Source organism: Rana temporaria, chromosome 4 (assembly GCF_905171775.1).
Source record: "Rana temporaria chromosome 4, aRanTem1.1, whole genome shotgun sequence".
Lineage (NCBI taxonomy): Eukaryota > Metazoa > Chordata > Amphibia > Anura > Ranidae > Rana > Rana temporaria.
The window spans coordinates 385,987,115-386,002,648 of NC_053492.1; the positions used below are offsets into that span (position 1 = coordinate 385,987,115).

A 15,534-nucleotide genomic window follows, 5' to 3' on the forward strand; every position below is an offset into this window, starting at 1 on the left:
CATAAATCAGTTATAGCACTTGAATTACAATTTCTTTCCAGCGTTTTGGTAAAAACAGAGCTTTCCGTCTACATACAGGGCCAGATTCATAGAGAACTGCGGCGGCGTAACGTATCGTCTTTAAGTTACACCGCCGCAAGTTTTCCTCGTAAGTGCTTGACTCACAAAGCACTTGAGTATAAACTTGCGGCGGAGTAACGTAAAGACGTCCGGCGCAAGCCCGCCTAATTCAAATGGGGCGTGTTCCATTTAAATTAGGCGCGCTTCTGCGCCGAACGTTCTGCGCATGCTCCGTTAGGAAATTTCCCGACGTGCTTTGCGCGAAATTAAGGCGCCCCGACGTGTTTGTGAATGGCGACGTGCCTAACGTACTTACGGCAAAAAAAAAAAATTTAAATTTGACGCGGGAACGACGGCCATACTTTAACATGGCTGGTGTAAAGTTAAGCCATGAAAAAGCTGGCTTAACTTTGCGACGGGAAAAAACGACGTAACGCACGTGAGTAGCTTCGTGGATCGCCGTAAAGGCTAATTTGCATACCCGACGCTGGAAAACGACGCAAACTCCACCCATCGGCGGCCAAAGTATTGCAGCCTAAGATCCAAAGGCGTACGAAGCCGTAAGCCTGACGGATCTTAGCCAAATGCCATCGTATCTTGTTTGTTAATCACAAATTAAGACACAACGCGGCAAATTTGAAAATACGCCGGAGTATCAGTAGATACTCCGGCGTATTTCTTCTGTGAATCTGGCCCATAGTTTGTGTACAACCAGAGACCTCTCTTTTGATTGTACTATTAACCCCTTAAGACCCGGACCATTATGCAGGTTAAGGACCTTGCCCCTTTTTGCGTTTTGGCATTGCGTCGCTTTAGAAAAGGGAGTAGCTGCTCCAGGTGGGAACCCAGACGAATATCCTCCGCTGCAGACAACTCAGGTGCAGGCAATGCGCTTAGCAAAGCAGGAACAAAGATTGTCTCTGGACAGCCGCACTCTGAACAAATTGTAGCCTTTATTAAAAGGACAGCACTACAAGTCACAGCAAAATAAAATAAAACCTGACTGTGACGCGTTTCGCACTGAAACTAGTGCTTAGTCATAGCCCTGTCAGGTCAGGTTTTATTTTATTTTGCCATGACTTGTAGTGCTGTCCTTCTTTTAATAAAGGTTACAATTTGTTCAGAGTGGCCTCAGATATGGGCAATGAACACCCAAGAACCTTGCCTATAACTACATTATTGCAAGGCCTCCATAGTGATAAGTACTGAAGACTTCTAACCAGGCCCGTTCTTCATTGTGGCAATGTCAGTGATCGTCTGTTCCCTGATATAGGGAAAGATGATCACTGATGTCACACGTCCAGTCCCGCCCCCTACAGTTAGAAACACACAGTTAACCCCTTCAGCGCCCCCTAGTGGTTAAAGCCCAGGTTTCCCTGTGCGTCAAAGGGGGCGGGGTCACGTGATGGGTGGCCCCGCCTCACCTATATAAGAAATGTCACTAGCTCCAGCCGCGTCATTCGCCGGGCTGTCTCCAGTGGAGACAGGCGGCCGGCGATGCTGCTCTCTGGATCCCGGACCTGGATGGACATCTCATCGCTGGACCCTGGCGTAGAGGAGATCACCCGTCGCTGGATACCGACAACGTTGGAGCGGGGACCGAGAGTGGATTACCACTGCTGAATTTATTTTATTTTTTCAATAAAGGACTTTTTTCCACGGTGTGTGTGTGTGTGTGTTTTTACAATTATTTACACTTCCTTAGTGTAATAGTAGGGGTACAATGTACCCCATTACCAATTCACAAGGGGGGGGGGCAGGATCTGGGGGTCCCCTTTGTTAAAGGGGTCATCCAGATTCTGATAAGCCCCCCGCCCGCAGACCCCCACAACCACCGGGCAAGGGTTGTGGGGATGAGGCCCTTGCCCCCATCAACATGGGGACATCCTCCCCATGGATATTAAGGGGAACCCTGCCGTCAATTTAAAACAAAAATGACGTGGGGTTCCCCCCCAAATATCCATTCCAGACCCTTCAGGTCTGGTGTGGATTTTAAGGGGAACTCCACCCCAAATAAAAAGTTCCCCCAAAAATCCACACCAAAGCCCTTATCCGAGCACGCAACCTGGCCGGCCGCAGAAAAGAGGGGGGGGGGGGAAGAGAGAGCTCTCTCGTCCCCCCCCTCTTTTCTGCGTCCGGCCAGGTTGCGTGCTCGGATAAGGTGTCTGGTGTGGATTTTTGAGGGACCTCCACGCCTTTTTTTTTTATTTGGGGTGGAGTTCCCCTTAGAATCCACACCAGTCCTGAATGGTCTGGAATGGATATTTGGGGGGAACCGAGAGCCGACAATTTCTTTATAGCCGCGAGTCATTTTTAAATGACTTTTTTTTTCTTCAGAAATTACACTTTGTGCAGAGACAGTTCTAAGTACGGGAAACATGCTCTATTTCGCAGGCATATTTTACAGTTGTTTTTAGCTACTTAGTCAAATCTTCATGTCTCTCTATGTCGAATCTTTTCTCTCTATGTCGACTCTTCATGTCTCTATAATGTCGAATCTTTTCTCTCTGTCGAATCTTTTCTCTTTATGTAGAATAATATTGGGCTAATAGAGTTAAGGTTAGGCACATTCGACCGCAACGAAAACGAAAATAAAGCATTTTTTATTACGGATCTTTCGTTTTTTGTGCTTTCGTTATCGTTTGTTAAAACGATAACGAAAATACCTGAAATTCGGACATAAATGCATTCGACGAAAACTAATGCACATGTCTAGTTGTCCCTGATTCTGTGTTGGGACATTTTCAAGTTGGGCATCCCATAATTTTCTTACCTCATCCAAGTTACCACTAATAATACAACAAAAACAAGCTAAGGACATTTGAGTAAATGAAGGAAATGCTGTGTAACTGGCTGCACCGCAGTGGGGAACCCGGACATCAGGGACTCCTACGGGGGTAGTGCTACACTTTAAATGGTGAGAGCTCTGCATTTCTTTTTTTAATTGCAGCAATCATGCTGTTTTTTTCATGGAGAGTGCAACATCAAAAGTGAGAACATGAGCACGTTTATTGAGATATTGAGATTACAAGGCTAGATGTAGACAATTTACAAAATCATTTAGGAAGGTCTCACTACTGTAGGTAGCCAGCATAATTTATCCCATCTCTAAATTTATTTTGAAATACCTTTTAGGTCTACTGTTCATTAATATTTTATCAGAGCCTCTCATGTTGCAGGTATGGCCTGAATATGATCTTACTCGCTGGTCCCCATCATGTTTTTTAGGCTGCTTTCACACTGGGTCGCAGGCAGCATTGGTGGTAAAGCCCTGCTATTTTTAGCTGCGTTTTACCGTTGTTTTTGTGGAGGTATTCGCCCTCTAGCGGGGGTTAAACCCCCTGCAAAAAGCGCCGCTGCATCGGCACTTTGCCGGTGGTTCGGCCACGCTGCCCATTCATCTCAATGGGCAGGAGCGGTGGAGGAGTGGTGTATACACCGCTCCTTCACCTCTCCAAAAGATGCTGCTTGCAGGAGTTTTTTTAACATCCTGCCAGCGCATCGCCTCAGTGAGAAAGCACCCAGGCTTTCACACTGAGACTGCCAGGGAACCGTTTTACAGGTGCTATTTTTAGCCCAAAAGCGACTGAAAAAAACGCCCCAGTGTGAAAGGGGTCTTACTGAATTATTTTTACATGAAAACATGGAGATTCAGAGACATTTAGCCTTACCTTCCACTTGAATGTAGATGGGGTCTGAAATAATTTCTTCAGCGTCAATTCTTAATTTGCAGTTATATGTGCCGTTATCAGATCTCAGCACACCTGTAATGCTTCAAGCAAGAATATATAAAATGTATTACTAGCTAATTAAGAATCCTTATGTATTTACATTTGATTTAAATAAAGTTCATTCTTATAAAGGCAATCAGTTCAGTGCAGTTCTCAAACATTTATATTAATTTAAGCATTCCAAAATATAAAATGTATAGCTCCAGATCATGTTGCAACAATAAGGGCACTTTCCAAGATTCGGCTTGCAGGACTTTTTTGAGCGTCCTGCCAGCGTACCGCTCCAGTGTGAAACTTTTGAGACAGAGAAAGGGACTGAGGACAGAGATTCCCCAGTCCATTTTTTCTGAACAGCACAGGGTGATTAGGGTGTGCCCAGGCACACCTTACACCCTATGTGCGCACGCCTATGGCCAAGAGGGCTGAAGAGTGGTTCGGCATTTTCCATTGATTATTATTTTACTGCTGTAGTAACTTGAAACCCCCTGCGTGGGAATTCTGGACGGACGTTTTTTTTTTTTTTCTTTAATAAAAGTGGGCCAACAAGCCCTTAAAAAGCACAACTGGCGTGGACTCCGCTCTCTGGTATGCTCTACACAGAAGCTAAACAACCCCCCAAAATTACATTTACATTACATTAGTAAACACAGTAAACAAATGTACCAGAGGGTTCTACAGAACAAGGAGATTAGTTTGAGGCTTTATTTTGAATACAGTTTCAGTCTAAGTCCTACCTCAAAGGACTTAGATCAGCTAGTACTGGACCTTAAAGTACAAATGTCCTGAAAGAAATACATAGGCTGCCATTACTGGCCTCCCTTCTAGCTGTCTAGCTCTGTTTGGCTTTAGTACTTCTCATTCACTGACCTGGAACAAGCGAGTAGCAAATCAATATCATAAACAATACAAAATATCTTGTTTCAATACTGCAAAGTCAGTGTCTCAGAAAGCATCAAAGTCTAATGCCGCGTACACACGGTCGGAATTCCCGACAGAAAAATTCCGATGTGAGCTTTTGAACGGGAATTCTGACTGTGTGTATGCTCCGTCTGACTTTTGCTGTCGGAATTCCTGCCAGCAAAAGATTGAGAGCAGGTTCTCTATGTTCCTGACAGAAAAAATTCCTATCGGGAAATCCGATCGTCTGTATGCTTTTCCGACGCGCAAAAAAACACGCATGTTTGTAAACAATTTGACGCATGCTCGGAAGCAATGAACTTCTTTTTCTCGGCTCGTCGTAATGTTGTAACGTCACCCAATCTTAACGCTCGAGAACTTTTGTGTGACCGTGTGTATGCAAGCCAAGCTTGAGCGGAATTCCATCGGAAAAACCATACAACTTTTTTCCAACGGGAATTCCGCTTGTGTGTACAGGGCATAAGTATCGGCATGAGAACCAGATAACTAGTATTTTTGGAGGAAGAGGTCAGAAATCTCTTTAATGTGAGGTTTCCTTTAACCACTTAACCCCCGGACCATATTGCTTCCCAAAGACCAGAGCACTTTTTGCGATTTGGCACTGCGTCGCTTTAACTGACAATTGCGCGGTCGTGCGACGTGGCTCCGAAACAAAATTGGCGTCCTTTTTTTCCCACAAATAGAACTTTCTTTTGGTGGTATTTGATCACCTCTGCGGTTTTTCGTTTTTGCGCTATAAACAAAAATAGAGCGACAATTTTGAAAAAAATATATATTTTTTTCTTTTTGCTGTAATAAATATCCCCCAAAAATATATAAAAAAAAAAATTTTTCCTCAGTTTAGGCCGATACGTATTCTTCTACATATTTTTCGTAAAAGAAAATCTCAATAAACATTTATTGATTGGTTTGCGCAAATGTTATAGCGTTTACAAAATAGGGGGTATTTTTATGGCATTTTTATTATTCTTTTTTTTTTTTACTAGTAATGGCGGTGATCAGCGGTTTTTTTTTTTCGGTACTGCGACATTATTGCGGACACTTGACACATTTTTGGGACCATTGGCATTTTTATAGCGATCAGTGCTACATAGTTACATAGTTAGTCAGGTTGAAAAAAGACACAAGTCCATCCAGTTCAACCACAAAAAATAAAAAACACAGTACAATCCTATACACCCAACTCCATACCCACAGTTGATCCAGAGGAAGGCAAAAAATGCTATAAAAATGCATTGGATTACTTCAAAAATGCCACTGGCAGTGAAAGGGTTAACACTAGGGGGCGGGGAAGGGGTTAGGTATGTTACCTGGGTGTGTTCTAACTGTAGGGGGGGTGGCCTCACTAGGGGAAATGACTGATCTTCTGTTCATACATTGTATGAACAGAAGATCAGCATTTCCCCCCCTGACAGGACCGGGAGCTGTGTGTTTACACACACAGCTCCCAGTCCCCGCTCTGTGGCCTGCGCGAGAGCCGACGTAGAGCTACAGGCTCTCGCGCAGGGGAGCCGACTTGCCGCCGTAATATGACGGTGGGCAGTCGGCAAGCAGTTAATGAGACACCATCAATTTGCCCATTCTGTGAAAAGCCCCCCCCCCCCACTAATATTCCCCACTCCCCCACCACTTCTGCCTCTACCTCAGTCAGTGAATAATACCTGGTGCTTCTGGCTGGTCCAAGTGAAATTGCTTGGGTCTAGTGGCCAAACTTAATTCCCAGGCACTGTCACATGATAGTCACATCTAGGTTCTGACACGGGGTATTTTGGCACTGGCTGTGACGGATGAAGGAGCAGAGGGGGAGTTTTGTGAAGGTGAGTATCAGAGGGTTGAGGGGGCCTTCACAGACAATAGTCAAGATGACAGTGTCACTTTAGGGCTTTAGGTGGTTGTTAAACGAACATTGCCAGAATTCTCAACCCTTCTTGCCCCAATTAAGCGCTACAATAAATTCTCTGTACCCGCCAAGCATGGGCTCATCTAGCCTCTCTGCCCATACCAAATTTTAAAAGTTAAATTTCAACTTGAAAATAACTCAACACTTTACTCATTACATCTTTATTTTCAACTCATAAATACAGTTCATAACATTCACCTGTATGAAGATACCATAGAAGTCACCGCTGTATCTTGGATTTCAAAAGACTGCACAGAGATTCGATCAGATTGCTGAACTGAATTGCCATCTTTCCACCACGTTATTTGTTCCCCACTGTTCAGATTTGGAACAACAATGGTGCAATTGATCTTGACATCTTTGTGTTCTGAGAGAACAATATTGGGAACTGTGGGGTTAAATCGAATCCTTGGAGCTGGACTTGTCACTACCCTTTCTTTGAACTCTTGTGGTAAAGAGCTTGGTGTTTGCAGGCCCTGACCTTCTCCCAGAATTTGAGTATCTGCAAGAAAGTAAATGCAATTTGTCAATTAGTCCTAATAAATAATCACGCTTAAAAAATATATGTATCATTTTTTGGGGGTGGAGAATATGCTAAACAAGAAACTACATATGACAACAATAAATCTGGAATAACTTGACCAATGATGTTTACGGATACACATGCATGTGTATGAGCAGCATATAGTATAACTATAGGAATGCTTGACCCTTATGAAATATGTTTTGAAACCATAATGGCTAGTTATCATGGCATCAGATTAATAAAAAAAAAGGAAATTTATTGAAGCCCAGGAGCGCCAGCTATATACGGTAGCAGAGCTTAGGCTTTCCATTGCTCATCCATCTTTTAGGTCCATGGCAGCATAAGTAATACTATTGATGACCTGACATTGATAGTAAGTGCCCGTTCACACTACCGCGACTTGGGATCCGACTTGTGTCGTCCCAAGTCGCGCGACATGAGAAATTACATTAAAGTGAATGAGAGCCGTCTTAATGCACACTACCGAAGTCGTTCCAACTTCAGAAAAGGTTCCTGTACTACTTCAAGGCGACTTCTAGGCGACTTGTACACATTGATTTCAATGGAAGTTTCCTCCAAAGTCGAATCAGTGCCTTAAGGCCTCGTACACACGATAGGTTAACCAGAGGACAGCGGTCTGAAGGACCGTTGTCTTAGGTTAACCGATGAAGCTGACTGATGGTCCGTCACGCCTACACACCATAGGTTAAATAACCGATCGTGTCAGAACGCGGTGACGTAAAACACAACGACATGCTGAAAAAAAACGAAGTTCAATGCTTCCAAGCATGCGTCGACTTGATTCTGAGCATGCGTGGGTTTTTAACCGATGGTTGTGCCTACTAACGATCGGTTTTGACTAGAGGTCGACCGATATGGGTTTTTCTCTGGCCGATACCGATGCCGATATTTAGAATTTGGGGCGGCCGATGGCCGATATATGATGCAGATTTTTGCGGCCGATATTTTAGGACGATTTTTATTTTTTGGCAGGTGGCGCTAATTGGCACTGGCAGGTTGCACTAGATGGAACCAATTGGCAATAGCAGATGGCACTGATTGCCAGGTGGCACTGGCAGGTGGCACTGAATAGCACTGGCAGGTGGCACTGGTTGGCACGTGGCACTAAGGTGACACTGGCAGGTGGCACTAATTGGCACTGGCAGGTGGCACTAATTGGCACTGGCAGGTGGCACTAATTGGCATGTGGCACTGGATGGCATTGGCAGGTGAAACTGGTTGGTACTGGCAGGTGGCACTAATTGGCAATAGTTAGCACTGGCAGATGGCACTGGTTGGCACTGGCAGGTGGCACTAATTGGCAGGTGGCACTGGATGGCAATAGTTAGCACTGGCAGGTGGCACTGGATGGCACTAGTTGGCACTGGCAGGTGGCACTGGCAGATGGCACTAGTTGGCACTGGATGGCATTGGCAGGTGGCACTGGATGGCATTGGCAGGTGGCACTGGATGACATTGGCAGGTGGCACTAGATGGCATTGGCAGGTGGCACTGGATGGTATTGGCAGGTGGCACTGGATGGCATTGGCAGGTGGCACTGGATGGCATTGGATGGCATTAACAGATGGCACTAGTTGGCATTGGCAGGTGGCACTAGTTGGCATTGGCAGGTGGCACTGGATGGCATTGGCAGGTGGCACTGGTTGGCATTAGCAGATGGCACTGGCAGGTTTCACAGCACATAATGTAGCTGATAATGTGTGAAACTCTCTCTCCATACAGTTTCACATGGTGCTGCAGAGAGCAGAGAGGAGCTCAGATTCATCGTGATGTTGAAGGTGGGCGGGACCCGGGTTGGGCGGGACTCAGTTGTCCAACACCAGCCAATGGGATGAGATCATTGGCTGGATAGCTGTCCCGCCCACCCCGGGTCCCGCCCACCTTCAACATCACGATGAATCTGAGCTCCTCTCTCTCTGCAGCACCATGTGAAACTGTATGGAGAGAGAGTTTCACACATTATCCGCTACATTATGTGCTGTGAGAGCAGAGAGAGAGAGGAGCTCAGATTCATCATGATGTTGGAGGTGGGCGGGACCCGGGGTGGGCAGCTATCCAGCCAATGATCTCATCCCATTGGCTGGTGTTGGACAGCTGAGTCCCGCCCACCCCGACATCAGTCCGACAGCTCCATTCTCTATCTCCTTAGTGTTTCACACACACAGCCCTGCTCTACAGACAGTGTGGAGAAGGGAGGGGGAACCCCATGTTCCTCCTTCCTTCTCCACACTCTGCTGATGCAGATCTGCTAAATATCGGCCACATTTGGATAATAATCGGCCGATGCCGATTTCTCCGAAATGACTGAATATCGGCCCGATATATCGGCCGGCCGATATATCGGTCGACCTCTAGTTTTGACCTATCGGTTACCAATCCATCGGTTAAATTTTAAAGCAAGTTGGCGTTTTTTTAACCTATGGGGCCCACACACGATCGGTTTTGACAGATGAAAGCGGTCCTTCAGACCGTTGTCCTCTGGTTAACCTATCGTGTGTACGAGGCCTAACTGAAGCAACTTTACAGGAAGAGTAAACACTTTTCTCAGGCAAACCCCTCCCTCCCACAGAGCTGATTATTGTTTGATTGGCCCCTGGCAAAGTTGCCTGTCCTGGAGGCGACTCGAAGTTGCCTTGAAGTTGCCTCAAGGTTTCCTCAAGTTGCCTCGCAAAGTCGAGCCGACTTTCATGTCGCTGTAGTGTGAACCGGCACTAACACAGCTGAGATGGAGTTAACATTGTGCCAGGAGATATTATTCTACACCAAGTTTAAAATGTAATTACAGCTATTTTTTTGAGGGATGGGGAAGGAATATAAACCATTTTAGACATTCCTTCTCACTGTCAATGGTTTCACCAGGCAGGAGGTCAAGGAAAATCTGCAACAGGGACACATGCAGCAATAAAATGTTGAGGAGGAATCACCTAGGGAAAACTAAGGCCCAGATTCTCGAAGGCGTTACGACGGCGCAACACCATTAGCTCTGTCGTAACTCCTCATCTGGCCCCGGGTATCTATGCGACTGATTCTTAGAATCAGTTGCGCATAGGTACCCATTAGATCTGACAAGCGTAAGGCTGTTACGCTGTCAGATCTTAAAAGTAATTTTTTTTCCCGCCGCTAGGTGTCGCATCGTCGCTTTTCCCCGTCGTCTATGCAAATGAGGTAAGTACGGCGATTCCCGAACATACGCGAGGTCGACGCAGCGAATTAACGTCGTTTGCGTAGCGTACCCGACGCGTAAGGTTGCCCCTGCTATTAGCAGGGGCAACCAATGTTAACTATGGCCGTCGTTCCCGCATCGAATTTAATCAAAATTACGTCGTTTGCGTAAGACGTCTGTGAATGGCGCTGGACGCCATTTACGTATACATCTAGGCAAATGACATCGGCGCAACGTCATTTAGCGCAATGCACGTCGGGTAATTTACCCGACGGAGCATGCGCAGTACGCTCGGCGCGGGAACGCGCCTAATTTAAATGGTGCCCGCCCCATTTGAATAGGGCGGGCTTGCGCCGAGCAATTTAACGATACACCGCCGCAAGTTTACAGGTAAGTGTTCTGAGAATCAGGATTTAAACCTGTAGACCTGCGGCGGTGTAACGTAGAGCTCATACATTACGCTGCCCAGGAGCAGCGCGAATGTATGAGAATCTGGGCCTAAATGTTCAGTTTTCCAAATAGTAAAAATTTAGTATATGCAATCCAGAGATTTCTCATTGCTGACCATTATCAATAGCAAATCTGCCTATACTGCATATGGCCACTATAACGCACTTGGAAAGTCAATACACTGTGCCTGGTGACATCTTTGCAAGTTTGTTCTTATAATCTAGGTGTTAAAACATATTAGCAAGTAGACATGTGCATTCCCGTTCGTAACTAATGGATTTTCATACGAATTTGTTAGTTTTCGTACATTCGTATCAATTCGAACATCTGAAAAGCTGAAAGACCCAAAATACGAAAATTACGGAAATACGAATAAGCAAAATAACGAACAAGCGAAAATACGAACGTATGATTGGACAATCTTACTAAAATATGAAACACCGAAAAAGCAAAAGAACGAAAATGACATCTATAATGAACGATTTGCATTCCGTATTTTAAATCCTTTGTCTGTTGGTATTTTCATTCGTATGTTCGTATTTTCATTTGTGTGTTTTGTAAATCCATTTTTTTGTCTGTTCGGAAATTTGTTTACTTGTATCGTTCTTTCGAATGGGCACTGGGCAGTGTAGTTAGTGAGTGATTACTTAATATCTTAGCCAATCAGCTTATCTCTTTTGTGCTGAGTCACATTGTACAGTGTAAAGCCTCGTACACACGATCGGACTTCAAACAAACTTTTCCGTGGATTTTTGTCTGAAGGGAGTTGGCCGGACTTTTGAAACCGAAAAAGTTTGTCCGATAGAGCGTACACACGGTCGGATTTTTTGGAAAACGCTAATTTTGACGTTTGTTGGCAAAAAGTCCGACCGTGTGTACGGGGCTTAAGAGAAAGTATATCTTAATATGGATTAGCCGCGTGTTGCTATGTATTTACGAAAGTACAAAATTACGAATCCATTAAACTAAAATTATTATCTAACAAAATTACGAATTTCGGATCAACGAAAATAAATTAGACAGAATTATGAATCATTCAGTATAAACGACAATAAAACTGTTACGAAAATACGAACGGGTCCGAATAGGAAAACTTGAGTCTTACAAAATTACGAATCTTTACGAATCTACGGAACGAAACGAAACGGAAGAAAAAAATACGAACATTTTTGTTGTGCAGACGAAACGGAACAAAAAAATACAATTTTTTTTTGTTGTGCACATGTCTATTAGCAAACAATAGTCCTTTGGGGCAATATATAGAAACCTTCATGTAATTATCAACGTTATAAAACAATTTTTGATAGAATTTCAGATCCTTTCCTACAACAGTCATAAAATAAGGAATACACAGATAGAACCAAATGGGCTATAGGTTACTATATACAAGGAAACATATGTGACTAAAACTGAACACACTGATCCACACCATGGTGTGAAAAAATAAAGATTAGCAAAAGGTGAAATTAGGAAAAGGTGCTCAATAAAATCCACATTTGTTAGACATATAATAAAATCACTCAGAAACAGACAACCCCAGAACTCCAAACATCTCTGTACATAGACAGTAAAAATAAAATACAATAAAAAAATACAGGTTATAGTGAAAAGAGAGTAATGGAATAAAATGGCCCTGGCACAGTAAAGCCTGCTTAAAACAGAATAAGTGAATTCCTTCTCTTCTAAGCAGGCTTTACTGTGCTACGCACTGATTTGATTGGGGGCTTTTTGATTTCTGTAACCACTTCAGTTTCTAAAGGTTCATGACCAGGCCATTTTTTGCAATACGGCACTGCGTAATTTTAACTGACAATTGCGCGGTTGTGCAACGGTGTACCTAAACAAAATTTGTGGTGTATTTTTTCCCCCAAAAACAGAGGGCCAGATTCAGGTACCGCTGCGCACTTCTTACGGAGGCGCAGCGTCCCGTTTTTGCCCTGCGCCCCCGCAAATTATCTGCGCTACGCTTCATTCACAAAGCAGTAGCCACGTCATTTGCGTGGGCGCTCCTCAAAAATGCCCGGCGTAAGGGCGTGGATCATTTAAATTAGGCTCGTTCCCGCGCCGAACGTAGTGCGCATGCTCCGTCGGGAAACTTTCCCGACGTGCATTGCGGCAAATGACGTCGCAAGGACGTCATTTGCTTCAAAGTGAACGTAAATGGCGTCCAGCGCCATTCACGATTCACTTACGCAAACGACGTAAAATTTAAACTTCGCAAACGCGGGAACGACGGGTATACGTAGCATTGGCTGCCCCTGCTAATAGCAGGAGCAGCCTTACGCAAATCCCGACGAACGGAAACGACGTAAACTGCGTACACAGGGCTCGCGTAGGGTACTGAATCGGCGTTAGTATGCAATTTGCATACTATACGCTGAATACTACGGGAACGCCCCCTAGAGGCCATCGCAAGAATGTAGCCTACGATATGACTGGCATAAGAGCCTTATGCTAGTCATATCTTAGGCTGCAGTCGGCGTAACGAGGTTCCTGAATCAGGAGCATTAGAAACGCCGGCGCAAGTAAGCAATTGCGCTGCGTAACTATGGTTACGCAGATGCAATTGCTACCTGAATCTGGGCCAGAGTTTTCTTTTGGTGGTATTTGATCACCTCTGCGGTTTTTATTTTTTGCGTTATCAACAAAAAAAGAATGACAATTTTGAAAAAAAAAAAAAATTTACTTTCTGTTATAAAACATCCAATAAACAAATTTAAAAAATCAAATGTCTTCATCAATTTAGGCCAATATGTATTCTGCAACATATTTTTTGTAAAAAAAATCCCAGTAAGCGTATATTAATTGGCTTGCCCAAAAGTTATAGCATCTACAATCTATGGGATACTTTTAGTTTTTTATTTTACTAGTAATGGTGGAGATCAGTGACTTATAGCAGGACTGCGAAATTGCAGCGGACAGTCAGGACACTAACTGACACTTTTTGGGCATCAGTGACACTAATACAGTGATCAGTGCTAAAAAATATGCACTGTCACCGTACTAATGACACTGGCAGGGAAGGAGTTAACATCAGGAGCAATCAGATGGTTAAATGTGTTCCTGACATGTGCTTTACTACTGTGGGGGAGGTGCTTGTATTAGGAGAACACATGGATCTGTGCCCATGCTTAGTAGAGACTGTCCTCTGTAGTGACAGAACGGCGATCTGCCTTGCTTGCATAGCCAAGCACCGTTCAGCCTGTGTACTGAAGCATTGGTGGGTGCTGGCGGACATCGAGTCCACCGTATCCACCAATCAGCTCAGCAAATTCTGACGGGTCGCCAAATCTGATGAAACACAAGCATGATTCCCAAAGACAGAGGCATGATGGGACTTGTAGTTCTGTAACAGCTGGAGGGCTGCAGGTTGGAATCCCATGATGTGGGTCCTTGTGCTGCTGTAACTTAGTTTTATCATAATCAGATGCCCACCTATGAACTGTAACATCAATGTTACTTGCCTAACCAATGTGAAGCTCCATTTGGGTATAGCAATGCCTAGGTGGCGCTAGGAAAGTACATCTTATTTATTGAAGCTCTGCCTCCACAAATATTGAGAAGGTACTAGACAGGCTGCCGAAGTTGAGGATGAAATCCTAGGGTCACAGACGTCTGGGTGCAGAAATATTTCTGGCGCCCCAACATGGGCGTGGTCATCTTACTAAATCCTCCCCTTTACACATGTTTCTTTGTCTACGACTCAAACACAGAGATGCTCCCCTAAGAAGTCTTCATTAGTGTCCCCCATCAGAGTCCCCCCCAGCAGGTATCTCCCATCAGAGCCCCCCAGCAGTTGTCCCCCATCAGAGCCCCCCCCCCCACAGCAGGTGTCCCCATCAGAGCCCCCCCATAGATCAGTACTTTTCCAATAGATCCCTGTAGCTCGGGCGCGCTGGGAGCAGAAGCACATTACAGGGGGCGGGGCATAAGTGGCATCTTTGGTTACTTGGAGGGTGGCACCCGGAGAGCATTTCTGGGAGTGCACGGGATGATTGGCAGCAGCTCCGGCCAACCCAGAAGCCTCTCATCACATCGCCTATAGGAGAAGAGCCGACACGCGCAGAGGTGGCGGGGCAGACAGGAGACTGCTCCATGCACACCAGACAGAATTAATTAGTGGAGCCTAGTGCCGTAACGTGTCCGTTTGTGTCAGTTGCCAGCGGAAAGAGCAAGCGGGGTGGGGTGGGGAACCGCAGCACCCGCTACATGGTCTCTGCCTCTGGGCACAGACAAGGAGGAGGGAGGGGAGCACTTTGGAGCTTCAGCGCCCCCACCTCTGTGGCACCTGGGTGCGGAGCACCCCGTGCACCCTGCCTAGGATCGGCCCTGCCTAACCGTTTCAGTGGGAGCACTAGGGAGAAATCTCTCCACAGTGAAGACAAATCACTAATTTTCACTAGAACAACTGTCCCAACTGGAATATTCCCCCTCTGTTACTGTTCTGATGACACTAAAAATTCTGGACTTCCCCTCACTTTTATTCTCAGTGACAATGGATTGTCAGGACAAAACGAGACAGTAAATCTCCTATCTGGACCACAGGCAGCAATAAAACCCACCAGAGGTTCTTACACCTCACCACCTTCAAAATACCTCCAAAACAAACAAAAAACAAGGTTTTGGTTTAGATACACTTTAAATTAAAGTGTTGTGGTGGAAAGCCAAACAAAATAGGAATGGTCTTTCTGCAGTTGGCAGTTTTCCCAGATCTTTGTATTAAATGTTTTATTATGCACTGCTTGTGTCTTTCCAACAATCTAAA

General features: G+C 45.0%; 1 protein-coding gene across 2 annotated transcripts in view; it reads right to left on the reverse strand.

Annotated features, from left to right (window-relative positions):
* MERTK (MER proto-oncogene, tyrosine kinase) overlaps positions 1-15,534 on the reverse strand; it is a 192,388-nt gene that overhangs the window by 151,360 nt on the left and 25,494 nt on the right. For both annotated transcript variants that reach the window (XM_040351086.1, XM_040351085.1), the window contains exons 2-3: positions 6,808-7,111; positions 3,732-3,832 (exon numbers count right to left, since the gene is read on the reverse strand). In XM_040351086.1, the coding sequence (XP_040207020.1) occupies positions 3,732-3,832; positions 6,808-7,111 (405 nt within the window). The remainder of the gene's footprint in view (positions 1-3,731; positions 3,833-6,807; positions 7,112-15,534) is intronic.